At 33.9% G+C, this 27,311-nt stretch overlaps 2 protein-coding genes across 5 annotated transcripts in view; both read right to left on the bottom strand.

The window, feature by feature from the left end:
- The window catches only part of LOC113043051 (fatty acid 2-hydroxylase-like), a 121,681-nt gene that overhangs the window by 34,551 nt on the left and 59,819 nt on the right, over nucleotides 1-27,311 (bottom strand). The window lies entirely within an intron of this gene.
- Nucleotides 10,304-26,976, bottom strand: LOC113043049 (Wilms tumor protein homolog). 4 transcript variants are annotated; one of them, XM_026202164.1, is made up of 9 exons: nucleotides 26,354-26,976; nucleotides 23,536-23,658; nucleotides 21,634-21,736; nucleotides 18,228-18,311; nucleotides 15,296-15,395; nucleotides 13,896-14,043; nucleotides 13,722-13,811; nucleotides 11,901-11,984; nucleotides 10,304-11,006 (listed from the first exon to the last, which is right to left on the bottom strand). In XM_026202164.1, exons 1-9 carry the CDS (start codon nucleotides 26,748-26,750, stop codon nucleotides 10,885-10,887), a joined length of 1,251 nt encoding a protein of 416 aa, XP_026057949.1. In that variant the 5' UTR covers nucleotides 26,751-26,976; the 3' UTR covers nucleotides 10,304-10,884. The 4 variants fall into 4 exon arrangements, with proteins under 4 accessions (XP_026057949.1, XP_026057948.1, XP_026057947.1 ...); XM_026202163.1 differs by having other exon boundaries at nucleotides 18,228-18,314; nucleotides 26,354-26,975; XM_026202162.1 differs by having other exon boundaries at nucleotides 11,892-11,984; nucleotides 26,354-26,974.

Genomic DNA, 27,311 nt, shown 5'->3' on the forward strand with positions numbered 1-27,311 from the left:
ATTAGTTTTAGTTTATTACAGTAGTTTATTATTATTATTATTATTAGTTTTGATTTCTATCATTTTAGTTAATAAATGAAAATGATGAAAGGATCAAATGAAAATGTTACTTTGGCAACTAGTTGGAGTAAATATTTTTATGTTATTTTAATTCATTCATTCAATCTTTTATTTATTTACTAATTTATTTATTTATTATTTTCTATTTAATTGTAAATTTAATTTATTATTATTATTATTATTATTATTGTTATTATTAAAAAACAATAAGTAACAATAATAACTCTGCCCGAGACCCAGGATGAAAACCCCTGGATGAAAGGTCTGTGAAATTTCAGCTGGTTCCAAATCTGTAGTATTATTCTTGTTGTTGTTGTTGTTGTTATTTATTTATTTTATATTTTTGAGCTTGACAATCTAGTATGCCAAATTATCTAACAAATGAAAGCAATTCATAAAAATAACAACATATGATTTTGGAACAACCACATTTACATTTTTGGTCACATGAACAGAAAGTAAATTATAGCAGCATGCAGGCTTCAAGCATAAAAACTAAATAAACGCTCCTCCCGTCACCATCACTAAATCTAGCCATTAACACTTCAGTTTGTTGTGACACTCGTTCCTGTTTGGAGTTCATCTTTCACCATAAGGCTTCCTCGAACAGCCCATAAATCAGATAAATAGATCAACGGATGACCTTTGACCTTTCAGGTTTGCTCTCTGGTCACCAGGGCACAAGACATGTGTTCGGTGGGGTATGTGATAGTGTGTGTTTGTTTTAACAGGCTTGATGAATGATATCTGAATCTCATTGACTTTCACTATGAGCTGAACAAACAGACCTCGTTTGTAGACTCTAAACTCAGTTTGTCTGTTAATCAACCACTTTAAAATGAAAAAACCTGAGGCCAAACTTAATACCACCACAAGTTTCAGAAATAGAATCAAATCTTCATAATAGTATCATAAGAAGGGTAACTCACAGCAAAATGTTGGTTTTGGCTGCTTCGATCCATTCACAGGAGTGTGTGTTGTGTTAATACCAGACTGTGATGCATTAAAGCAGGCTGAGGTCTGGCAGCTGACATCATCAATCTGAACCCTGCTCACATTCCATAGAGACAGTTCACAGCAAGATAAAATACACCTTTCTCAGCTCATCTTCATACAGACGGACAGCAGAGGGCGCTCTTCTCCATTTCATCACACATACTGGACTCCAGCTCCTGTAAAATATGTAAAGATATCATTTTATTTTCCTCCATTAAGTTATATATCATTGGCATGTCTGATGTGAAATGGTCAAAGGTTATATTGTCCCCATGTTCGTTTGGATAACTTATTGTCCTGTTGGAAAAGGCTTCTTATTATCTGTTCGCTTTTGCCAAGAAAAATATGTTTTTGCCATGTTTTGCCAAGCCAAATATATGCTTTCACCGCTAGACAGATAGACAGTCTGCTGATCTTCAGCTCTGCCAAGCACTTCCTCAGAAGCAAAGGATTTGTGCTATTCTGGGAGGTTTGTGAGTTTCTTCAAAGATTTATACTGGGATGATCATGTGACATAATCTAATAATTAAAACATAAGCAAATGTACTGACTTGTTTCATTGAATTCAATATAAAAATAGACATCTAAATAATTTATATTTATAATATAATATTTATATTATTATAAACATTTAATATTTATAGTATTATTATAAACGTAATATTTATAAATCTTCATTTGCTTTATTTCTATTTATATACAATATGTGTTTGTCATATATATATATATATTATATCATATATCATCATTATATTACGTATTTATAATTATTAATGTATTATATTTAAATATGACTATTTGAATTGTGCATATTTTAATACATATAATTTTTAGATAGATGGATAGATAGATATTAGATAGATATATATTTTTTTATTTTAGATTTCTTATATTCTGAAATATAAATGTATAAATACATATATTTATATTATTTATTAAGATACACAATCTTATTTATTTCATTTCTCAATTCCTAAATATTCCTAATCAGAAATCATCATTATTCTAAATATACCGTATATTTAATATTTATAATAAATCTTTATTTGTTTTGCTTGTATTTTCTTACTATTTTATTGCATGGTTTTGTATACAGTATATTTGATTTAAATTATACATTTTTAATGTTCATAATGATTTCTTATTTTATATTTTATTTATTTAATTGTAAATATTTAAATGCATGTTATTATTTACTGTATATTTATTTTATCGAAATATTATTTAGATAGATAGGTTATTTCAAATAAATACATATTATCATTGAGCCTAATTATTCATTCCCCAAATGTTTTTATTTGTTTCAGCTTTGTTGCATTATTTGTAATAATGCAACAGACACCAGGACGGTAAACAGTTTAATGAATGAAACCTATTAACCGGAAGAGCATTTGAATTACAAGCCAAATTTGACAATTTTTACATGCAACTTTGAACAAAGCAAATGTTTAGTAGTCATATGATTGATGGCTGAAAGTGTGGGCAGAAATCTCTCCATGCAGCACAAACAAACGCTCTGTCAATAACAGCTGCAGTGATATTCATCCTATGGCCTTGTGAACTACGCTTCTTTTTTCAGTGCAAATCATCATATTTGCGCAAGATGCTATCGCTTTGTGGAAATGCCTCTTCCGGGTTTCAACATCTCGATAAGGCGACTGTTTACTCTGCTAAATGAAGTATTGTTCCTTTCCCCTAGCCATGACAAACGAGTGGAGATCATAATGAACTTTAGCTGCTACTGGGAGTGCTGCAGGAACTTTATCCTTTATTTGCTTTGGGCACTGAGTTCCCAGAGGTATTTCTGAGACGCTTCAAGCATGCAGACCGCTTACTCATTACCTCTGCTGTCTTAAAACACATATCACGTCCCTCACTGCTTCTAGTTTAGAAGATACTTTTATATTTTTTAACTCAAATGAAATCCAGCCACAGTTACAGTATGACCAGGACTTGGAAAGCAATATAATGCTTTAAATCTATAAAACAATAGCACTGAGCCTGTTTCTTTTTAAGGAGAGGCCACAACATATTATGTGTCACATTAATAAATTATAGGTGTTATAGTATGTAATTATGCAACGTTTCATACGTGTGGATCTTGAATGATAATAAATTCCACAATTCAAATTGCAAATGACTTTACTTGTACGGTTATCATTTATAAATACAGTTGCAATCTGATCTTTCTCAGAGAAAATCTGAACCTGCAATGTCAAAGCTCATGATTATACAGACAAGCTCAGGTGGTGTCAATATTAACAATGACAACAACAGCATTACAGCAACAATAATAATAATCAGGAGATATACTTCCAAGTTTGTAATATTTATTAATATAATATATAATGTTAAATGAGATACGTAAATCTTAATGTATATATAATAACTATGCATTCATATTTAATAAGCATAAACATTAGTTTTATATTTTAATGTTTACAATGAATATTTAATATTCAACAAACATGAAAATATATACAATTATTTGTGTATGATTAATGTTAGATATTTATAAACATTTAAATATAAATATATATGATTATAAACATTTTTAAAATATTGTATTACATATTTTAATCATTTATCTATTTTCATATTTTATCTTAATGGGAAATATTTTTGTACAAATTAAAATATTATATATTAATTTATATTATAACTATATGTTCATGTTAAGTATTCATAAAATAACTTGATCATTTGTTTCATATATATATATATATATATGTATATATATATATATATATATATATATATATATATATATATATATATATTATTTCATACACATATAAATATTAAATGTACATAATTGAAAAAATATAACACTTATTATTATTTTTATTATTACAATTATTTTTTGAATGATTAAAATATACATTCATAGCTATTTAATAACTAAATATCATTTAGTATTTCATATATATATATATATAAATATATATATATATATATATATATATATATATATATATATATATATATATATATATATATATAATTCTATACATAAATATATTTTATAATTATTATTCAAATGAATAATATTTTTATTATGCACAACAACAACCATTTTTAAGTTAATCATTAATTATGGCCACTTAAATTGATGATGATGATGATGGTGATACTGTATGTCAAACATGTCAACATTGATGGTTTAGTGCCAATAAAAGGAGACTTACTGATGGGCTCTTGAGGAACAAAAGACATTAAAAAAAAGATGAGGAAACATCGCATTAGATGAAGATGACTGATTCATGTTTTTCTGTGCATTCATTTATTTCTGTGCATTCTTTTTTCATGCACTTTATCAGGTCATAAGTCCTTTGTCATAAGAGAAACACAACAAGCAAGAACAGTTTTGAGCTCCATCTGAAGTTGCTCTGAAACTGCCCAGATAAAACTGCTAGTTTGAAGATTCCTCTTCAATGACTTGTTCATTCCAAACATTGAGAAACACCAGCCACCCGTGCCGAGACTTCTCACCTTCCAAAAGAGGAGATTTTAAGAGGGGTTTAAATCAAAGCTGGTTCCGTCATTGCCCACTTTCCCGTCCAGGAGTGTGTTCTTGTGGCGTGCTGAAGATGTCTCGCACGTGTGGACAGTAGAAGGCTTCTCTGAACAACCTGTCCTCTGTTTCTCCAGAGATAACCTCCTGGCCTCTAGGGCTGCAGCTGCGAGAACAGGCCTCCTGCCGCTCGTGTTTGCTTTCTTATGTCACTCAGTTTTAGTGGCTGTAAAAGCTAGGAGAGAACCTCAGTGTAGTGGAGCTAGGTTTATAACATAAGTTGGATTAACAGGGAGAGGTCAAAGTTAGTCCTGAGGTGAAGTTCTAGAGGTTGCATTAAAGGTTTGGGCAGCATTTTAGTTTCTTGACTCTTTGAAACAGTGGTTCTCAACTGGTGGGTTGCAAAAGAAAAAAAAAAAAAGATGCAAATAATAAAACACAATAATATGATTTTTCATCTCTGCATGTGGTGTTAGTTATAACGTGCATTTATTTTATGCTTCACTTTCAAATTCGTTTAGAGAGACGTCAAAGATGTTTAGAGTATTTCCATAGATTTATAATGAAAAGTATTTATAAATGGCCAACTAAACACAAAAAAATTATATATTTATTTGTAAAAGTTTATTTGACATTGCTGTTGTGGATGTCATGAGTTAATATTAATTAATTACTCATGTAAATTATTGATTTATTATGATTAAATGTGTTGATTAATCTATTTATTAGTAAATATTCATTTTTATTTTTACAGTGCTGTTGTGAGTGTGAATTAATAACATTAAGAAATGAATATGGTTAAAAAGAATATTATTATTAAAAATAAGACATGTATTATATTTAACCAGTGTATGTAATTCATTTAATCATTATCAAATATATTATGAAAATATGATTTTTTTTAGACTGCAGTTAATGTTAATGTAACAATAATAAATTAATATTTTTAATTTAATAAAATACTATTTAGTTAATAATTAATTATCAATAATGATAATAATTGTTATTATTATGAAAGGATTTGAGACGTATTAACATTTTACTGCAATTTAATTTTTACTGTGCAGTTGTATTGCAATATATTTATGTTCATGAGTTAATAATATTAAACTAATCATAACAGTAAAAGTATAAAAAGTTCTAAAAGTATTTATGAATTTATTACAATAATTTTAAGTTAATAATAGTGATATGAATTATCATTATTGTTGGTCCATCCAGTTAAATATCAAGTTTTTTATATATATATTTTTTCATGACAGTTGAGTTAAAATTGATTTCATTATTGCAACAATTGCTTTATATATATATATATATATATAAAATTATGCCTTATGCTTTGCAGTTCTTCAAAATTATGATGTGACTTCGTTTGTTAATTTATTTGTTAACATTTTTAAATAGTGATTTCTCTCATTTGGCTCAGTCTGTTTATGGTCTGATGGGTTTAGAGCATCTGAGCTGGAGCTTAACATTGCAAGATTTCAACCAAATATCTCCACTATGCATTACATCACTGTTTTTCTTGCTAAACAGCTGAAACATCCCAAGAAGACATTTCAATTAAGCACTAAATAAAATAAATAAGGGGGTGGATATTCTAAATATAAGATTGGAATTCAATCTATTTAGGATTTGAATTGGTTTCATATAAAGAAAGGTATGTATATGTCATTGGTGAAAAGTCATGACTTGAACACACACTCCCACACAGAGAGTCCAGGAAAGAGTGTATCTCACCCTCATTACTGTACAGACCTTGAGGAAGTGCAGAGGAATGAATGATGACATTGCCAGGATAGTGGAGAGATATTGCACAACAAAGAACAAGAGTGTGTTTCAGTGTGTGTGAGCAATAGAGAGAGAGAGAGAGAGAGAGAGAGAGAAAGGTGATGGGGAAAATCTGTCCTGTGACTGATGGAATGCAGTCTCTAGAGATCCGTACCAGGACCTCCACATCAGAACACCATCCACAGCCATTACAGCATCCCACACACACACACACACACACACACTTCTGCCTGCTCTGTTTTTTGGACCTACGTTTTTGGTTCACTGGAGTTGTTGGCGAAGAAAACTGATAATTATGTAATGTACTTCTGCATAGATTGTGAAACTTTTGAAATTGGAATTGAAAAATGTTTTATACATTTTATATTAAGCTTAACCAATAATAAGAAATGTCGCCTAGGCAGCTAACTGAAGTAGTTGACTAAAAGCCAAAATAAAGATAAAAAGAAATAGAAATATTTACTAAAACCTCAATTAAAAATAAAATGAAAACTGAAAATCTAATACAGTATATAATAGTATAAATAATACTAAAATAACACTGAACCGTGGTAGTAACACTGTAACAAGTGACTTATTGCTTGTGAAAAACAGTAAAAAAAAAGTAAGAAAAAAAGTTATCAGAGATAAATTACATATGTTAACAAAATAATCACATTTATTAATAATAATCAATATTGTGAATATTCTGTTATAGATATATCCTCTGAACACAGTTATAGTTATATGTAGTGCAGAAATGTCAGATTTTTTTCATAAAACATTTTCTTATGATAATTATTAATTTAATAAAATAATATTAAGTTAATAAGTTTTTACTTTTATAGCCCCAAGTTGGTGCGATTTCAGTTTAATTTCTAAATAGTTTTTAATTACTATTCCCATGCAAATAACTACATTACCCACAATTCCCAATCAGAGAAATTACCATTGAAGTGGAAATTGTATATTATCATTGTTATATTGTATATATGCCATTGTTTCTGATCGGATGAACACCCCCAATGATTTTTATATACTTTTTTGGAGTAAATGTGTGACTCTGGAGCACAAAACTAGTCTTAAGTCGCTGGGGTATATTTGTAGCAATAGCCAAAATTACATTGTATGGGTCAGAATTATAGATTTTCTTTTATGCCAAAAATCATTAGGAAATTAGGTAAAGATCATGCTCCATGTAGATATTTTGTAAATTTCCTACTGTAAATATATTAAAACTTCATTTATGATTAATATGCATTGCTAAGAACTTCATTTGGACACCTTTAAATGCGATTTTCTCAGTATTTTGATTTCTTTGCTCACCCTATTAGATTTTAGAGTCAGAACTGTCATTGTATAATAATTTTCATGAAATGTTTTTCATCTATACAAGAAGCTTTATCAGAAAGACTTAAGAATGAAGAAAGTTGATCCTAAATGACAAACACTAGTCAGACTTAGACCCCGGTAAGCCCTCACATCCTCAAAGTCGAGCCACATCTAACCCCATAATGCCCAGCGACCACCTGCTAAATACACACACACACACACATGAGGCAGAGGGTCAGACCTCACCTCTCAATCTGCCCCTCCAGCTCTCTCTTATCTTATCCCGTGAATGATCGCACAACACTAGGGTCATAAAGGTGTCTTGGGCTCGGTCAGTGTTTATCAGTGAAGAATCAGATGTAGCTCGTCTCTTGTGTGAGGAGCGCTTTCCTCCTAAACGCTTCACTTTTTATAAGCTTGTCACACACACACACACACACACACACATATATATATATACATACACAGAGCTGGGTAGATTACTTACCAATTGTAGTCCATTACTGATTACAGTAACTTTAATCAGTAAAGTAATATAGGTTACTCATTTTAGGTAATGTATTCTGATTTTTAGATTACTTTTAATTACAAAACTTGTTTTAAACTTACCATTAAATGTACCTTATTATATTATTACATTATAAATCTACTGTTACTTTTGTTCAATTTAATGCTTTGTTGGTGAATAAAAGTATTCATTCAGTCTTTTTTACTGATATGGTATGTACTTTAAATCACACGCAGATGCTTGCCATTCTTTTGATCAGTGATGTTAAAATATATCTGAAATACTATAAAATTCAATTTGGAGCTTCGGACAATATAGGCTAAATCTAAAATATACAATAGAAAACTGAACCTGAAACTTCACTTACATTTGATATTTAAACCAAAGGAGCTTTTGTTTATTATGGCAAACCACAAAAGGTTGTCTTCTCTGGAAAGGTACTGGATGGATGGATGGAATCACTTTGAGCTTTCCAAGAAGGCTTTCGAATACTCACTTTGAGAAAGATGGAGCAAAAATTGAAAAAGACTGCCGTGCGTCAGCACACTCTCGGTTTTGGAGCTATTCTTCAAGCAATGAACGTCTTCATCAAATTAACGCTCCTTCTGCGAGTTTGACAGGCCTGAGATGCCCCTAAAACTTCAAGACTAAAGACTGGAGTCCAACTTTTATCAGCGTTTGGAAGGATCACAGACAAGAGAGTTCAGTGAGAGTGTGAGTTTCTTTCATCTTGTGGTATCAGAGCCAAAAAACAGGCTGCTGATTAGCCATTTTTTCTTTTTACAGTCATCTAAAGAAAAAAAAATCAAGTCAAGAAATAAGACATTGGGTTGAAACAAGAATCGCAGGCTTTGTCTGTCATTGGGACCCATAATATCCTCCTGGCCAACAGCTAGCAAACACAAGACTGCTAGTCGTTGGTCATTTCAAGCTGCTGCGGTGCTAAAGTTTCACCCGCCTTCCCCTTTCTGAAGAGCTCCGTTTCAAGAGCAATGATTCTTCGGATTGAAGTGGTGTGTAGAAATGCACCCTTGCCAGAGTTACACAAAGCAGCCACCTCGCCTTCAAAGGGCACTCGGACCAAATCTAGGACAGAGATTAAGCGCTGTCTCTGAGAGATATAGCGGGACTTTTCTGCATGAGTAATAGGGTGGAGAAGCGCACTGATTTACACAGCACTGGGGGCCAAGCAAATTGTTTAAGATGGAAAAGGCTAGACGGCCACGACTTGGGCTCCAGATAAAGATAAAATATCAGCAGATAGCTGTACATTTACATGGGTGTTTTAATGTAGAGCATGTATGTTTGAAGGGAGGCCTCTGCTTGATTTCCAGATGATTTTTTTTTTAATCTGAGTGAATGTTGTATTTTAAGAGCTTATATTTCTATGGGAAAAAAAGCCAAATTCAGTTACAATATATGACCTGCAATAAATCTGCAATGCCGATTTCTATAATAAATGCAGGTTTCTGCAGGTTTTACGAAGGTAAATTTAAGACTGACACCTTTTTAAGAGCAAGTAAAGAAAATTTAAGGAATAAAATGAATGGAACACAATTCACTAATTTCTTTTATAAACCAAAAAGAGACAAGTCTTGTTTTCCAGTGAAAATATCTAAAGATTCTTGCATCAACATTTGAAGAGTTCATTTGCAGAAACAGAGAACTCCATTTTGAACAATTTCTTGTTGATAATTTTTTTTTTCATGATTTTCTGGTCCAGTTTATCTTTTTAGGTCTTAATTTGTTGAAAGTCGAATTAAAACGTTTTAGAAACCCCATAAACCCTAAATAAATCCAATAATTAATAATGACACCAAAATGAACTATATTTATCAAGAAACAACTGCAACATTTTTCCCCATTAAAAAAAGGAATACAAAAAAATTGAACCATATAAATTAAATTCGGGGCAGAATTGGAGCTTCACATTTCATCAAGTTAATGTAGAGAGTTTAATTATTTTTATCAATAACAGAGATATATATGACAAACATACAAATAAAGCTCATTAAAAAAAAAAAAAAAAAAAAAAACGTCCATCCAAATACGTTTCACATTTCTTTCCATTACTTATAGTTATAAGAGTCACATTACCCATGAACAGAATTTTGCCTGTTAGATTTTTTTTTTTTTTTTTTTTTTTTGGTGTTGGCTGAGGATTGAAACTAATATTTACAACTTGACCACAACCGCTCAGCCACATAACCAGTGTGACCTACTCATAAATTAACTGGTCAGACAGCATGGATGTGCACTTCAGTGGTGAGAGTTTCACAATTCCATATACAACATGCCAAAGACGGATGGAGTTCGGAGGATTTTCCCAGGAAAGAACAAAACTTACTTTTTAATTTACAAAAAACAAAATAAATTACTCTAAAAACGACTTCATTAACTATTAGGTACATAATATTTCACATCCCAAATCTCAAATCTCATTAAAGACATAAGGTTTCCCTCAGCGGAAACATGCTTTTATGTTGAAGCCACTATAATGGTGTATTAGGGCCTGTTGTGAGCTGCCTCTAGGGGGCGCTGCACATGCAGATAAAGACTGTTGTCCTGTCTTGCCAGTTTCCCATATCCAAACCATAACTTGAACTCTTATAAAGGAAAACAGACTATCGCTTTTCCTTATAAAAGCTGCAGTTAATGCTTTGGGATGGGGCCGCACCAGCACCCGCTGCCAATGGGACGCGACTCAGATGGCCAGCTGTAGCTTCGTCAGGTTCCTCTGGTGCATGTTGTGGTGCCGGACGAGCTCATCAGACCTGGCGAACTTCTTCTGACAGTTCGGCCATCTGCAGTTAAAGGGCTTCTCACCTGAGAGAGAGAAACAGGACATAAACATTAGGATGGAATCGAAGATAAAAGTAGAAGAGCAATAAGGAGTTATCTACGTTATTAAATTCTATTGAGGTCACCTAGGAGCAGTGGTTCTCAACTGTAATCATTGAAATAATCAAATTTTAAAGGTAAAAACATTTTGAAAACCAAATATTTCTTTATGTGTTGATGTTTAAGGTTGTGCAAGCAGTCTGTCTTTATCATAAATTGACTGACATTCTTGTCACTTGGTAAATGCTATTGAAATCAGATGCACAAAAGCATGAAAAAAAAAACACTGAAATTCATTAATATCAAGACATTTAGAAATCTAATTATGTTCATAATTTAGCATATTATTGTGCATATGCAGATATTGATCCTAATGAAATTCATTCTTGTTTTTAGCACATTTTAGTTTACTTTGTAAGGTAAGAACTTGTTTGATTCCTGCTTTTTAACACAATCATACTGTATCTACTACCTAAAACAATAAAAGCATGCATTATGAATTATAACTACTGTTATTTATACAAAGCTTGTTTTGTGACCTATATATCTTTTTTTTATTTATCTATTATATTTATTCTAATTGTTTTATGATCTGTTCACACATTTTTTATCTTTGTTTTTGCACGACATTAAGTCAATTTACCTATGAATAGTATAGCTGCTAACAGATTAAGTTGAAAATTGTGATTATTAGTAAAAACACTGTATCTCTCTTGTTTAGAACCACTGCAGTCAAGTGAGTTTTCAGTGTGCTCTTTCGAATACAAACTGAAAACATAATGTTGAAATTAAGACCTCTTAAAGTTCAATTATCCATCAAAGAGTGAAAAGAGAGGAGCGAATCATGAAAAAATGAAAAGGTTTACGCACTTGTTTTACCTGTATGTGTCCGGGTGTGGGTCTTAAGGTGGTCTGACCGTGAGAACTTTCTCTGACAGGTTTCGCATTGGAATGGCTTAACGCCTACACACACACAGGAACACACAAGTGTCGTCACACACACACACACACACACTCACAAGGAGAGGACGAGTACAGGCTACAGTAGAGAGGCCATGCCAAAATGTGTCAGAGGGGATAAAAAACATTCTTATATTAAGTATGTGAGACCAACATACACAGAGAATCCTAGCAATACATCGGCAAACACTTGCGCTAAATGACTGAAGAAATCATAAAAGTGTTTTCAGACACTTGGAACAAGAGTGAAAGTGAACATGAACATTTAAATGACTTAAAGTCAACAACTGTAGACTGTTTTATCAAGCTTTTGTTGAAGATGTGAAGAATAAGCATTATTCTACTTGCATAGCAGTGTGTCTTTAGGGCCCTTTTAAAACCAATGCACACATTTAGATGAGTACACACTACGAAAATATTATACATTAAAATAATATACATAAGTGGAACCTGAATGTAATGTTTTCAGACACTTAACTTCATATTTCTGATTAATTAAATGAAAATGTTTTATATCTTATGCTAAATACAATTAGTTACTTAAGTGTACTTTTTTGACCCACTTAAGTACATCTTTACATGCCATTTTATAATTTTCATAACTATCTTCTATTGTCTTTTAAATATGATTGAAGTGTTCTACTGTAACTTAAACACATTTTTTTGTCAATGTTATTGAAACTTCTATGTCATGTAGGCTACTTAAGTACATTTCTAATGATGTTGCAGTTTTATACGTTTAAAATATGTTCATTTTAAATGTAATATTGAATAACACTCTACAGTTTGAAATTATAATCAAATACTTTGAGCTTTGTGAAAAGTGCACTTGATGCACTTGACCAAAAATGAAAATAACCCCACAATTTAGGCAACTCAGCCTCAAGTTTTCTTCTTTCAGATGAATACAAACAAAATAATAATTATTATATTAAAAAAGTTATATTAAAATGTCCTGAATCTTCAAAGCTTTATAATGGCAGTGAATGGGGGTTCAATTTTGAAGCCCAAAAAAAGTGCGTCCATCCATCATAAAAAGTACTCCACACGGCTCTGGAAGGTTAATAAAGGCCTTCTAAAGTGAATTGATGCTTTTGTGTAAGAAAAGTGTTTCAAACTTTCTAATCTCTGGCTTCAACTAACTGTCGTACGCGTGTTCATGCCATTCTCTCATGAAGTTGTGTACAACATTATATATATTTTCTTACACAAATACATCAATTTACTTTAGAAAGTGCTGTGTGGAGCAATTTTTATGATGGATGGGTGCATTTTTGGGGTTTCAAATTCTCGACCCCCATTCACTGCCATTATTAAGCTTGGTAGAGCCAAAACATTTTTTTTAAATAAAAAATTTGATTCAAATTGGATTTTTTCGTCTGAAAGAAGAAAAACATATACACCTAGGATGACTTGTGGGTGAGTAAATCATTGGGTAATTTTTATTTTTGTATGAACTATCCCTTTATGTGTGCTCGGAAAGTTTACTCCCTTTAAGTACACTTAAATTATCTTTTATTTCACTAATTTATTTCTGCAAGTGCAGTATTTAAAAAATATACTTTGGAAATTTGAACTATCAGTGTACTTTTAATACAATATTAAGAAAACTACTTTTTTTACAATGGGGCCAACATCTGAATATCTCCCTCACCAATTAGTTTAATTCCAAACAAGCAAGCAAGGAACTACTACAGGAAAACAGGAGAAGAAGAAAATATAAACGACAGAGGCGCAAACCTGTGTGTCTCCTCTGGTGTCTTTTCAGCTGGTCTGATCTGGAGAACCTGCGACCACAGTCTGTGAAGTCACACTGATAGGGTTTCTCCCCTATGAGTTTAATACAACCAAACATGTTAAAGTTAATCTTAGCATGTGCTAATGGTATCTATTAACATTTGTGGGTTGTCTTACCTGTATGTTTACGGCTGTGCATCTGTAAGTGAGATAGTTTAAAGTATCTTTTGTTGCAGCCCGGGTAGGCGCACATAAACGGCCTTTTTTCGTTGGTTTCGGCCGAACGCACAATGGCGGGTGTAATGCCCGGTACTCTCCGCACATCCTGTGAGAAAGTCAAAAACATTCAATTCATGCTACAACAAACGCTGCACGGCAAACAAGACACCCGAACCCAGCGCCCATGGGGAAAACGGCTAATGATTAGCATGTCCAATCGGTTCATTACTGCAGAATTAGCTGTGAAATGATCATTCGGATTTCCCCATGCTACTGATATGAGCTCTAACTGTGAACGGTTAGTCACGGACGTTAGGCAGACCCTATTTCGCTGCTTCACTCCCCCCGTTCCTCCCGTTTCCCTCATTTGCACACTGATAAAGCCCATCTGCTCTTAATTAACTAGCGCTTAGCATAATGGTGTTTCCGTACGCTGGCACGGTAATGAAAGAGTGTTAAGTGTTATTGATAAGTAAATTACTGAAACTGTTCTACGGCTGTAGTGCCAGACTCATATATTGACCCCACGGGGATGATAACACAGCAGGCTAGGCAGTACAGCTCAACGCCTAGCATGCTACGTTTGATTTGTTTGTGACAGTTAAATTCAGATTAGCTGTCTGTAACCATACATTTGAACTAATGTTTCGAATGCATTTTCGCACATATAACTATCTATCTATCTATCTATCTATCTATCTATCTATCTATCTATCTATCTATCTACACTGGAAGTTGACAAGTCATTCTAAGTTGCCCATCATGCATTTATACAATGAAGAGGGAAGAATAAACTGAGAAGTGAAGAAATGCATCCCATTTTAAGCAAGAGCAGCTCTGGAGTATCTCTTCTTTTACAGCTTTAAGGCCGCTGACAGACATTAATTAAGAGCTAATGATTTATATGCGTGAGCAGCAGGCAACTGGAAACTGCAGCTTTATGGCTAATGGACTTTTTTAAGTGATTCCTCTTCGCTTTTTATCCTGAAATGCCTTTCAAATCTCTCAAGTATTCTGGCAGGGGCCTGCTTCCTCTCGCATAGCGTTCTCATTGCATCAGATGGTTTTCTTCAGCACCTTCTTTTTAAATTACATTTGTCTCTTTTTTTTATTAGTTATTTAAAGCACTGTGTCACACTTCTAAATCTCTGGTTTTTCATTTCTTTTTGGATTATAGATCATTTTAGCAAGTTGTATAATCAACCTTTTGATAAAGGGATGTGTGTGAGGGGTTTGTCAGTGTGTCTTTGTACGCCGTGGCCTGACCTTGGCCCGATGTGAGCACATCCCAAGAGCACAAAGAATCTTAGTGTGTCCTGAGAGTGAACTGGAATGAGCTGTGAGCGAGAGATACTGACCTGAAGGCCTCTGAAGACGCCGTGGGTGTGGATGCGGTACTGTCTGCTGCAGCTGTACACCATGGGTGTGCTGGGGTCACTCTCATAGCCTCCTGCATGGCTGTTGGTGATTACACAGGAGAATATTTTGTTAATCTGATCAGATGGAATAAAGTACGTTTTGTGCTTAAATCAAGACAAACATTGCCAGTGTGGTAAAAAAAAAAAATCACTTCTGTTTAAAAGGGCTCAATAATTTTTTTTTCCAGGAAGGATGCAAAAATACTAAGCAACAAAACCATTTTCTGGTTAAGAATAAGAAATGGTTCTTGCACAGCAAATCATTTTAGCATTCTGTAGTGTATATTAAAGACAAGTCATTGTATCAGATATTTTTACTCCAAAAAAAAAAAAAAAGATTAACAAATTTAATAGCTTTTTCACAACGTTAAAAATGTTCAAATTCAATATATATTTCATGAACGAATTTGAATAAATGTAAACTTTATTGCACTGATACTGTACTATAACTAGAATAAAACATGTCTGCTGTTGATGCATGTAAAACATCAACAATTGCTCCACGATAAAGCAACTGTTCACAAAATGTAATTCTACTTCATAAATTTCGCATTTATGCGCGACAGCAGATACAGTCGCTCCTTAATCTCTCCATGCATTTCTTTCTCAAAGTTTGGATGACATACAGAGGGCACTGCTAGCCATAAACTACACAGAGTCATGTCTTTGTAACTCATCTTGACATTGGGGCAAATTGCTCCCTGTTTCAAAGAGCAATATTTTTGCCCTAAACATTTGAGGTAGGGCTAGTCAGAGAGATGAATGGGGAATGTATGGTCTTGCTCACTGTTGAACTTCTGCCTGAACCTCAGCGGAATGGCTTTTTACGTCACGCTGTAAATACACGTTTTTTTGGGGGACAATTCTACACCATGTTTCTCTGCTTTGGAGAAAAGACCACACATTATGGAAACTGTTTTCTGTTACTATGCAGATCTTTCCTCAAATTTCACGAATTTAGTTTCATGAGGTATAAAGTTCTCTTTGTCTGACCAGCCAGACAGAAAAGACAGTCCAAAACAGCATCCTGCAGTAAATCTTCTCACAGTTCATTCATTCACCCAAGCCCAACCACCTTGGGCTTGCGACAAGCGAGGGATTTGGAGGTATGTGAAGAGCTATAGTTGGACGTGTATAGGAATGATTAAGTTTGTCTTGAGGAGCCACAGCAACGCTTCCATGGCAGCCCCCTTGAGATCGATCAGCGTGTCTGATTTTTCCTCAACTGAAACCAGTCCCGTCCCTCTCATTTATCAGCACATGAATCATTCTGTCACCCAGGGCTCCTCAGACTTTTTCAGAGAGGCTGGGGAGAGGTCACTGCCTCCTCCCCGCCTGGCCGAACGTGACTATGGTTTCTCGCTCGGGTCCCACGGGGAGTAGAGGCTGTCCCATTGTGCACTGATGCACTTCCACCTCCCCCCTGCATGGCTCCCTTCCTCCCGGCGGGCCGGCGCTCGGCCTGGTCAAGGCTGAGGTGCCACTGGTAGAAATATATGGCAGGATATCGTTCTCTAGCCAGACAAAACAGAGGCTTATTCTGCATGTGCACACTCAACTCTCTGGCACAAACAGAAAGAAGAAGGAAGATGTGGAGAATAGATTTTTAGATCATATGGAACTGGCCCAATTTTTCAATATTAAATATGCAGATTGCAGACACGACTATAAGAACATTGATTTAGCCAAAAAATGCAAAACCGCAACCGGATCTTATGAGAAAACTAGAATTGTTTTGTATATAGTTTCATTTGACTTTATTATGAAGTGGGAAAGAGAACGGGGGCGGGATCAGGACAGTGAAAGGTCTTCAAGCCAGGATTCGAACTCAGGACGCTCTTAGCACAATGGCGCTACATGTTGGCGCACTGCCCACAAGGCCACCTGCGCCAACAAAAATGAGTATTTTATAGGTTGGTTATCTATGAATTAGTACAATGTGTGTCAAATGAAAACGTACTTAAAAAAAAAAAAAAAAAAAAAAAAGTACACAAAAAGCTCCACTCCTAACCCAACGCTAAACCAAATCTTATGATCGTTGATTCAGAAGTCATTCATTCACTTGGACTGCACTTGCTGCGCTGTATGATTCTGATTCGCTGGAAGGAAATGGCTCCTTTGAGTCATTTGTTTGGGAATCAGACAACAGTGTTTGTGCTTTTGATATCTTTTTCATTCGTTAAAAAAAAATGACACATTTTTGGGGGAATCAGAGTAAACTGGTTGCGCTGTAATACACTACAAAGAACCGACTCATTCACACGAGGCAATTTATGAGAATCGGACTATACTCATGAGGTATTTGTAAAAATCAGTTCTGCTATGTAAAAAAAAATTGAACCAGTTCTTAACAAGAAAGAACCGCTTCTTAATTTTGACACCTATTGTTTTATCCAACCAATAACAAAAGTCTGGAACGAGTGTTAAAAAAAACCTGTCAGTATTTTTGCAATTACTTTTGGTGGCGTTAGAGGCACAAAAATTCAAAATTTCATCTTAAAAGAAACATTTAAAGGCCAGTTCACAGCAAGAATGATAGATATAAAGATAACTATATTAGCATCCAGACAAGTGGACGATATTCTAAGCGCATGCTCATCTGCCACCTTAAATTCTCGAGCTCGTTATAGCAGGATTGATTCTGATTGGTGTCAATGTTTTTAATGTTCATCGGCTGGGATTATTATTTTTTTTTTTATTTTTTTTTTTTAATTGATTCCAATTTAAATTCCCATTTTATTTTCCCAGCATAAGTACCCGCTTAAATGAAGCAAGTTATAATTCCTTCTCTTCTCTTAGCTGAAACAAGTGTGTGCTTATTCAAATCACAGAAGAATTTCCTACATGACAGGAGCGGGTCATGTCGACCTACCTCTTTATAGTGGATGCCAGAGGGTTGACGGGATTCCACGCCATGCATTCCAACTGTGACGCTGCCATTTGATATAAATTATCACTGCTGGGATTGAAAACAACAGAAATACAATTTAAGGAAATATACATATACAGTATTTTCCTATTCTTAAAAAAAAAAAAAAAAAAAACAGCAACCTCTGTTAGATGTAATGAATGTGTGAATGAAAAATAGCCCTTCTGACAAAGGCATCCTAGGTAACAGTGAATGAATGTGTCATATGTGTTAAAAAAGGAGGTTACCCACACCAGGGGTGATCAGTTAATCAGGTCATCCCTCTGACCAAAAACCTGCCATACGTTATTAAAAGCCTGTCTGTAGGACCATTAGTTACCCTGCCAGGTGCTCACCCAAACACATAGTTTGGATTTATCTACAGCAACTCTGACATCATAGTGTTTCATCATAGACAGGCAACAGTATACGGCGGTGTGAACTGGTACCTGGTACTGCACTTGCTTCACTGACGAAGAAACACAACAGTATTTCAGCATCAACAGCATTTGTTTGGAGAGAATACTGGCTGAAGAAACTCATTTGACACGTTTGTGTTGCAAATGTTGATTACCACAAAAATACTTTTTTTGTTTGTTTTTGTGATAAAATAGATTTGACTTTTTTTTTTTTTTTGTGTGATTAATACTTTTATTCAACATGGATGCATTACATTTATCAAAAGTGACAGACATTTACAGTATAATGTTACAAAATATTTTTGTTTCAAATAAATGTTCATCAAGAAATCTTAAATGTTTTAAAAACATTATTAATAATAATAATGATAATAATAATAATAATAAAATTTTCTTAAACCGCAAATCAGCACATTAGAATGATTTCTGAAGGATCATGTGACACTGAAGACTGGAGTAATGATGCTGAAAATTCAGCTTTGCATCACAGGAATAGATAAATTGTTATCGTATATTTAAATATAAAACAGTTATTCCAAATTATAATAATATTTCACAATATTATTGTTTTCACTGTATCTTAAATCAAATAAATGCAACCTGGGTAAGCATTTTTAATGCATTAAAAGGACATTAATCTCTGCAGGAAATTAATGAAACATACATTTTTAACTACAGTATTTATGGCATAATGTTGGTTACCACAAAAATACATTTTAAATTCTTTTTCTTGCATTAACATTATTTCATTGTGCAAAAATTGCTCACTTAACTGTGCTTACTTTGAATGAACTTTCTTTGTATTACCTTTACTTATATTCAGTTTTACTATTCATCGCCACTGCAACTATATAACACGTAAACCATAAAATATTAAAATGACTACTACAGAAAAATACTACGGATAAATTGCTATTATTAAGGCAAACCTTAAACTTTAAAATGCTCACAGTTTCAAAAATTAAGCCACAAGATGTACAGTACAGTATACGACTTAAGTATGCATCACGCAAAGATTGCTTACTAATCTTTTCCTTGTAATGTTCTATCCAATTATATGATTTATTGCCTTACAATTAAACCTTAAAAAGACAGCACAGATTGATTTACACCGCTTTGCAGCTCAAATAATACACAGAAGTATTAATGTCAGTGCTTATATAAAATGAACCTTGAATGTAATCGTTTGTTCAAAGATATAATATATGGTCTGGAAAGCTCCCCCCGTTCAGCTTTACTCTGTGAACATGGTCTGGATCTTTGTTTTTCATTTTTGACGCACCAGACGCAGATGCAGGAAGCCTGTAGATTGGGAACAGTTTACATTTTCGTACACTGCATCTGCTTTTGAGATTAGCACCAACCTCATTTTACTTTGAAAACCTGGACATGTTTTTATTCCAGCCACCTCGTGCTACCTAAAAACCGCTCTAACCGGAGGCCTGTGTAAATACAGGGCCGTAGGTACCAGGCGTTTGATTTGAAAAGCAGCACTGCGTTCTGATTTGAGGATTCACAGCCCGATAGGAGACTGTTTATTACAGCGCCGAGAAGCTGCAGTTTGACCCGAGTCAAAGTCCTCTTATCATCCCAATTCTGTTATTATGAATCTTTATGTTCCCTCTGCGCTGGAAAAACAACATGTTGAAAACATCCGAGGAATGTGAGATCATTTCGGGCTGTAGTGCTCGTGCTGTTAGCTGAAGTTGCGAAGGGAATTCCACCGAGAACAATTAAGCACTTATCAGAATGAAAGAATTCCGAGCTGTTCTGAAAGTGCAAACGAGCGCCGGATTAAACCGTCCGTCTTGGCGTAGTACACAATATTGTTCAGCACTTGACCTTTATTAAGCACGATTGACAGAACCCAGCTTTGATTTGGCAGTATGCTGTTAAATGAAATAATACCAATTTGCATTTTAACCCCTGACATACTTGTAGTTTAGATTGATGAGATCTGGAATATTTTGTTATATACATTTGAGAACTGTTTTTTGTTTGTTTATATAGTGACATTAGAGATTACATTACTTTACAGAAGTTTGGGGTCAGTAGGATTGTTCGTTTTTATGGAAACAGATCCAGAAGTGACAGTAAAAACATTCCTAATGTTACAAACGATTTCTATTTTAAATAAATGCTGCTCTTTTGAACTTTTCACCATTATCACTATTCATCAAAGAATTTTTCAAATATATTACAATTTCAAACATTCATAATAATGCAAGTTTCTTAACCAGTTAATCTAAAGGATCATGTGACACTGAAGGCTGGAGTAAACATGCTGAAAATTCAGCTTTGCTCCACGGGAATAAATAACATTTGAAAATATATTAAAATAGAAAACAGTTATTCTAAATTATACAAATATTTCACAGTATCGCTGTGTATTTGGTCAAATAAATGCAGCCTTGATAAGCACCTTTTTAAAAAATAAACATAAAAAAATCTTACCGGTCTTAAACTTTTAAATTGTAGTGTATATTTTAAGTGCATTTTTTTTTTCAAAGTACCCAAACTTTATTCGAACATCCTGTTCCTCCTTTTCCTCCTCTTGTTACTTAATTTCCGCATTTCCTCTACGTGCTCAGAGGCAGCGTGACTTTTTGAAGCTGCCATAATAACAGATTTTGACGTATCTCTGATTGTTGCACAGGCCTGGTTATTGAACAGAACTGGATTTGAACTTCCTGCACCCCGTGTGTCCTGACAGCTATCAGTTGTACTGTCTGGACCATTTTAAAGAATTCAGTGGCCATGTGCATGACTTTCTCATTTCATATCACATTCCTTCATATCTTTTTGGAGACATATTACATTTTGTGAAGTCTGTTTTTCGGTTAAGGAAGTATTTAAGAAACTTCTGAAGCATATCTTGCATAGAGAGAGAGCGAGAGAGGAGTCAGATGTGTAAGGAATGTCTCGAGATGATGATAGGACGGCAGCTGTACCTGTTGTATGGGTTCCTCAGAAGCAGAGCCTGACTTCCTGTACAGCTGTCAGAGGGAGTGTGGCAGCCATATACCGGAGGAGGAACAGGATACTGCTGCTCACCTGAAATGCAACAAATGTAAACCAATTTATATAAAAAAAAATATATATCAAAGGCATTTATCTCTGGCATTGATTTTATTTCTAAGATCTTATACCCGAGCATCTACATTTTCTTTGTATTGGCCAAATAACATATTTAGAATTGATTTTAAACTTATTTTATATATATATATATATATATATATATATATATATATATATATATATATATATGCAGCGCAAAAGGTTGTGGGTTCGATTCCCAGGAAACACATTAAAAATGTTAGCTTGAATTGCTCTGGATAAAAGTGTCTGCTAAATGCATAAATTGTCATTTTAATTTAATTGTAATTTATTTTAATTCAATTTAATTTAAATGTAGGTATTGTTTATATTATTATTATTAGCAATACTGATATATATTTTTAATTAATATATTTATATTAATAATAGATTTTTTAAATAATGCTATTTGTGGTTGTTTTTATTATTTACCAATCAGTTACAAATTAATTAGAAGTAATAATATTATTAGTAATATAATAATTATTATTATTAAACAAAAATAAGTCAAACATTATATAAATATTGTCAAATATAATTGTAAATTAAAATGTCAAAAATAAATATTAGTATACTGTATATTTTAATATTTATCTTGTGTATTATTTTATGATCTTTGAGTTTTATATTTATCTTATTGTCATGGTGTCATTATTATTAATATAAACATTATACAAATATTGAAAAAAAATATTTATAAATATATTATAATAATAATAATATATATATATATATATATAATAATAATAATAATAATAATAATAATAATATATATATATATATATATATATATATATATATATATATATATATATGTTGTCAAAGTTTTGTTCTAAGTTGTGCAGAACTTTGTTTTAAATAAATAAACATATAATTTTAATTAATCATGACTTGATTTAGTACCTATGCAAAAGGTACAAAAAAATGTTTTGAAGAAAAAGAAACTTTTTTCCTTAATAACAAGAATTGTTCCAATATTTCACCTCTATCACTCTTTGGTTAACCACATAGTGTGATTGTGTTTTAATAAATGTACTTTTTAATAATTCTCCACAGAGTTTAATTAACGGGAATGAACATTTGTGCACTCTGTTTGTCTTGAGTCCCCGATGGAAAATATCCATGCCTGGATGCTCAAAGTATCATAACTTTGCTGTTCCACTGAAACGCATGATCGAGCATGTGTGGCGTAGTCCGTCTTATAAAGGGAATATGAGCGTGAGGGAGGGTTATGGAGACGCAGCCGAGTACACTTAGCAGTTATGAAAACAACAGGCTGACTTTCTTTGAAGCCATAAAGCACGCAGACCTCTCGCTCTCCGTTTCAAAGTGCAAATGAGGAATCGCTGCTTTGGCTCATCCGGCCCCCGTATTGTGAATGCGTCCCATGATAGTTCTAAACATTCCGAAAGGCATCTCTCACTGCCACAAGCGCGGAGACCTCAGGCAGAATTTACTGCGGCACAGTGAACACCAAATCGTCCGGTTAGCTGTTCGCTGATGTTTAACATTATGACATGCAGAAGAGCCGAGGGGACTATGGGGAGAAAAAAGTTTAGGCTGATTTACTGTTCAGCAACGGGACGTTTTGTGCAACTTGCCCCCTGAATGACATTACAGACATCGCTCTGTAAGTGCAAAGAGCAAGGGCCAGATATCAAACATGCAGAAAGTGTTTGCAGATTGGAATCTTCTCTAATACGTGCGTTTGTACAAACACTATAAAGTGTAATTTAGTGCATGGGGTGTGTGTTTACCCATGTTGCTTTGCTGCGTGATGGGGTCCTCATGTTTGAAGGAGTGGTTGGGAAACTGCGAGGTGTGGTGGGAAGGTGTGTGTCCGTAGTTTGTGGCTCCATCAAAAGAAACTGTGCCGTAACCTGTGAAAGATATGAATGAAGTCAGAAATATTGTAAATATATTTATATATTATATGTGTGTGTGTGTTAAATATGTTATATAAGTTGTTACATATAAATTTTGCATAATATGTTTTTTAGAAATTGTAGAATTACCGAATCATTCCATAAATGTATAAAGTATTTTAATTTGAGATAGAAATAGAAATAAAATATTTCTAAAATATTTTACTTATATATTTTAAAATATGAAAGTTTTTTCTTTAATTTTAGAAATGTTTTAGAATTGGCCTAATTACTCAATAAACTTTAAATATTTTCAGTTAATATAAATTAAGTATATTTATCTATAGATAAATCTATCTATCTATATATATGTATGTATGTGTATATATATATATATATATATATATATATATATATATATACAATTTATGTGTGCCAGAAAAAAAAAATTCAGCAATTCAGAATTAGCTGTTAATAAACAGTGAAACACAGCTATTCTCCAGTTAATAGGAATATTCTTCCTTGGATCCTAATCAGTCCTCCGTTCCCCAGCGGGGGTGAGCGGACAAGCTGTGCGAGGAAAACAAACGCTGGCAGGATGGTGTAGCCGAGAACCGACACCAGGTTTAGGGGGTGAATCATGCCTCGGCGTAACCCCAGGTCAGACGTAACATCGTAAATCACGGTCTCCCACCACCATCTTCATTAATTACAAGCCAACCACTTTCACCTCAGACAGAGAAAAACTCATTAAAGATGACCATTTCTCTTCCACCCTACCAGGTCTCAGCAAGAGTTTTAACCTGGGAGTCAGCGAAGAGCTGGAAGTGTGGCCTGATATCGCCAAGAGTGGCAGTACCCACAATTAATTCTAACTTTAGATTTCCAAAAGGCAATTTCGAACTAAACGAGTATCAGATGTCTTAGGGAGTGATGGTGATTTTAACTAATTTAACTCAACCACTGAAGATGCTTTTTAATATTACTGATTATCTTATTGTATTACCCTTAACAGAGAAGGGTTAAAAGTTACAAAAGTACAAAATATTAATTAAAAATTGTAAATAAATTATTATACCCTAAAAAAATTATTCATACCAAATAGCAAGTATTGGAATAGCAATGTGGATAAAAATTGTTAGAAGGACTGCAAAATATGTAGTAATTTGTAAAGGTGTTTATTGATGAACAAAATTAGAAATTGTATTAATGTATCTAAAATCATAAAATGCACAGAAAATAGAAAATTAGATTTTTATTTAACTAATAACGCAGGTGTCCAAACAACGTATCGTCAAGAAGAATAAAACATTTATTTTACTTTTCTCGCTGTGCATCTCTATGATCTGATCTTATTTATAAGATTAAATTAAATATAATTTCAAAACATATTTAGGTAAATCATTACATTTAAAACTTTTTTTTAATCTGTTTATTACGTAAATACAGTCTCCAAAAATATGATTACTGAATGATGACATGAATTCAAATAGGTTATTTAGTTATTGTTGTCAAATAAAATCATGAAAAGGAAGAAAAAAATATTTTTCTTGCCTGACTGCAAAATCTAATACAGATTATAAATTGGCTGTTTATAATCTAATCAGTTGAAAACCCCAAGCCAGTAACCTGAAGTTTCTTACACTGACACAGTAATGAGTCCCATGCATTAAACGCCTGTGTGATGAGCTGTTTGCAGCAGATCTGTAATAACTTTTTTTTGCTAAATTCAGGAGCACTGAGATACGTAATTACTCAAGGCAGACAAATATGAGTGAGCTGATGGCCCTGATGATGGATATATCACAGAAATAAATTAACTCATTTACTTCAACATGTTCATACAAGCAAACTACACAATAAAATACACTCATGATAAACTGTATTCTTTTTAACCGTCAATAAATTGTCTCAAATGAGAGTTTAAAATAATGACTAACCGCTAAAAACAAGTCTTATTTGCTAATACAAACGTATTAAAAATAACTGTATAAATGTGTAATTAATTGAATTAATACAAAAAATAATTATAATAATATTTATAATTAATAATGAAAAATTAACAAGTTAAAAGTTTCTGCGTAATCAATATTTCTGTGGTGAATGTTGTCCTACTTTGACATTTCATCTAATTTATTAAAAGTGCCTTTTAGGCCAATAACAGAGTAGGTTAATGGTCCAGTTTCAACATGTTATGACAGAGTAAGAGTGATCACAGATAAAAAAAAAGATGTTTTTTTTTTTAAAGAAGTGCATCATCAGAGCTGAAGCTTTATTAAGCTTAAACTAAATGTATTAAACAGATGCAATCCAAACGGAATGATGGAATTTAATGAAATTAAAATAAGCTGTAAATATAAAGGCCCCACACTCTAAAAAATAAATGTCTCAAGTTGAGGTTTTTGCCAAGATCGGTTCCACAAAGAACATTTCAGTGAACAGTTCTTAAAAAGAACAGTGATTAATATTTTAATAATCCTTTTCCACTATTAAGAACCTTCTGTGGAATGGAAAGTTCCATTAATGAACCATTAATACCAATAAAGAATGTTTATTTTTTAAACTGTACCATCAAAATTTGATGCCCTTAATAAATATATGAAAATGCATACTTATTGATAAGCAATGGTTTATCTTACTGAAACATTTCAAAGCAATGTCACAAAGAAGCAAGAACAGAATAACAGCGACATATAAAGCAGTTTCTCACCCTGATTCCTGGAGCTGGGCTGGCTGTCCATGCAGTTGGAGAGGTAAGGGCCATTGCTGAACATCCTGGGCTGACTGGGTGGAGGCTGGCTGGGTGTAGGGGCCCCGAAGGCCCCGTACCTGCAGGCCCCAGTGCCAGTGAACTGTCCGGAGAAGTGCACGGTGAAGGCGCTCAGCCCGCAGTGAGGGTCTTCATGGGGGTCGGCTGTGCCCCAGCTGGGCTCCTGCTTGATGAAGGAGTGCTGGGCCAGCGAGCTGTAGGGAGCACCGGTGTGAAAGTCCAGCATCGGTGCCCACTGTGGGGTGCTGCTCACGGGCAGGGCACAGTTACCGTTCCCCCCGGGCAGCGGGGGCACGGGAGGGAGAAGAGTGTTGAGGTCACGTACATCAGAACCCATTTTTGGCTACTTACAAAACACGTTCGAGTTCGGTGCGAAAATCCTAAAGTCAAGGTGTCATCACTGAGTCAAGCTGGGTCACGGCCAGAAAAAAGTGTAACGCTTTTCGTTTTCAGTCGGAGTAGCCCATGTCACAATTGGTCGGGAGGTCCAAGCAGGGGCGAGTTCTCGCAGGCTCTGTGAATGGAATGAGGAGAGAAGAAGAGATGTTCCTCCTTCCATGCGCGTCTGTTTTCTTTGGAGGCCCAGGAGCTCACACTCTGAGGAGTCAGGAGGAGGAGGAGGAGCCACGGCTAGTGAGGAAAGATGAGCATAACACTTCATTCATTTACTTCTCCCTGTACAATACTCCTCCCTGTATACTCATACAGCATGCTGGGAGTCTCAATAAACTTTGTGTGTTTGTGGGAGTCCAGCGGATGGATGACAATGATTCAGAGACTGGCTTTTTATGAGCTTTGAAACACATTTTAGCAGAGGTGTTAATAAATGTACTTCAGACTTCGGCTGCGCGTGTAGCCTACTGCATGTAGCTACAGTAGATTTGAGGGAATGTCTGAG

The sequence above is a fragment of the Carassius auratus genome, chromosome 25 (genome assembly GCF_003368295.1).
Source record: "Carassius auratus strain Wakin chromosome 25, ASM336829v1, whole genome shotgun sequence".
NCBI classification, from domain to species: Eukaryota; Metazoa; Chordata; class Actinopteri; order Cypriniformes; family Cyprinidae; genus Carassius; species Carassius auratus.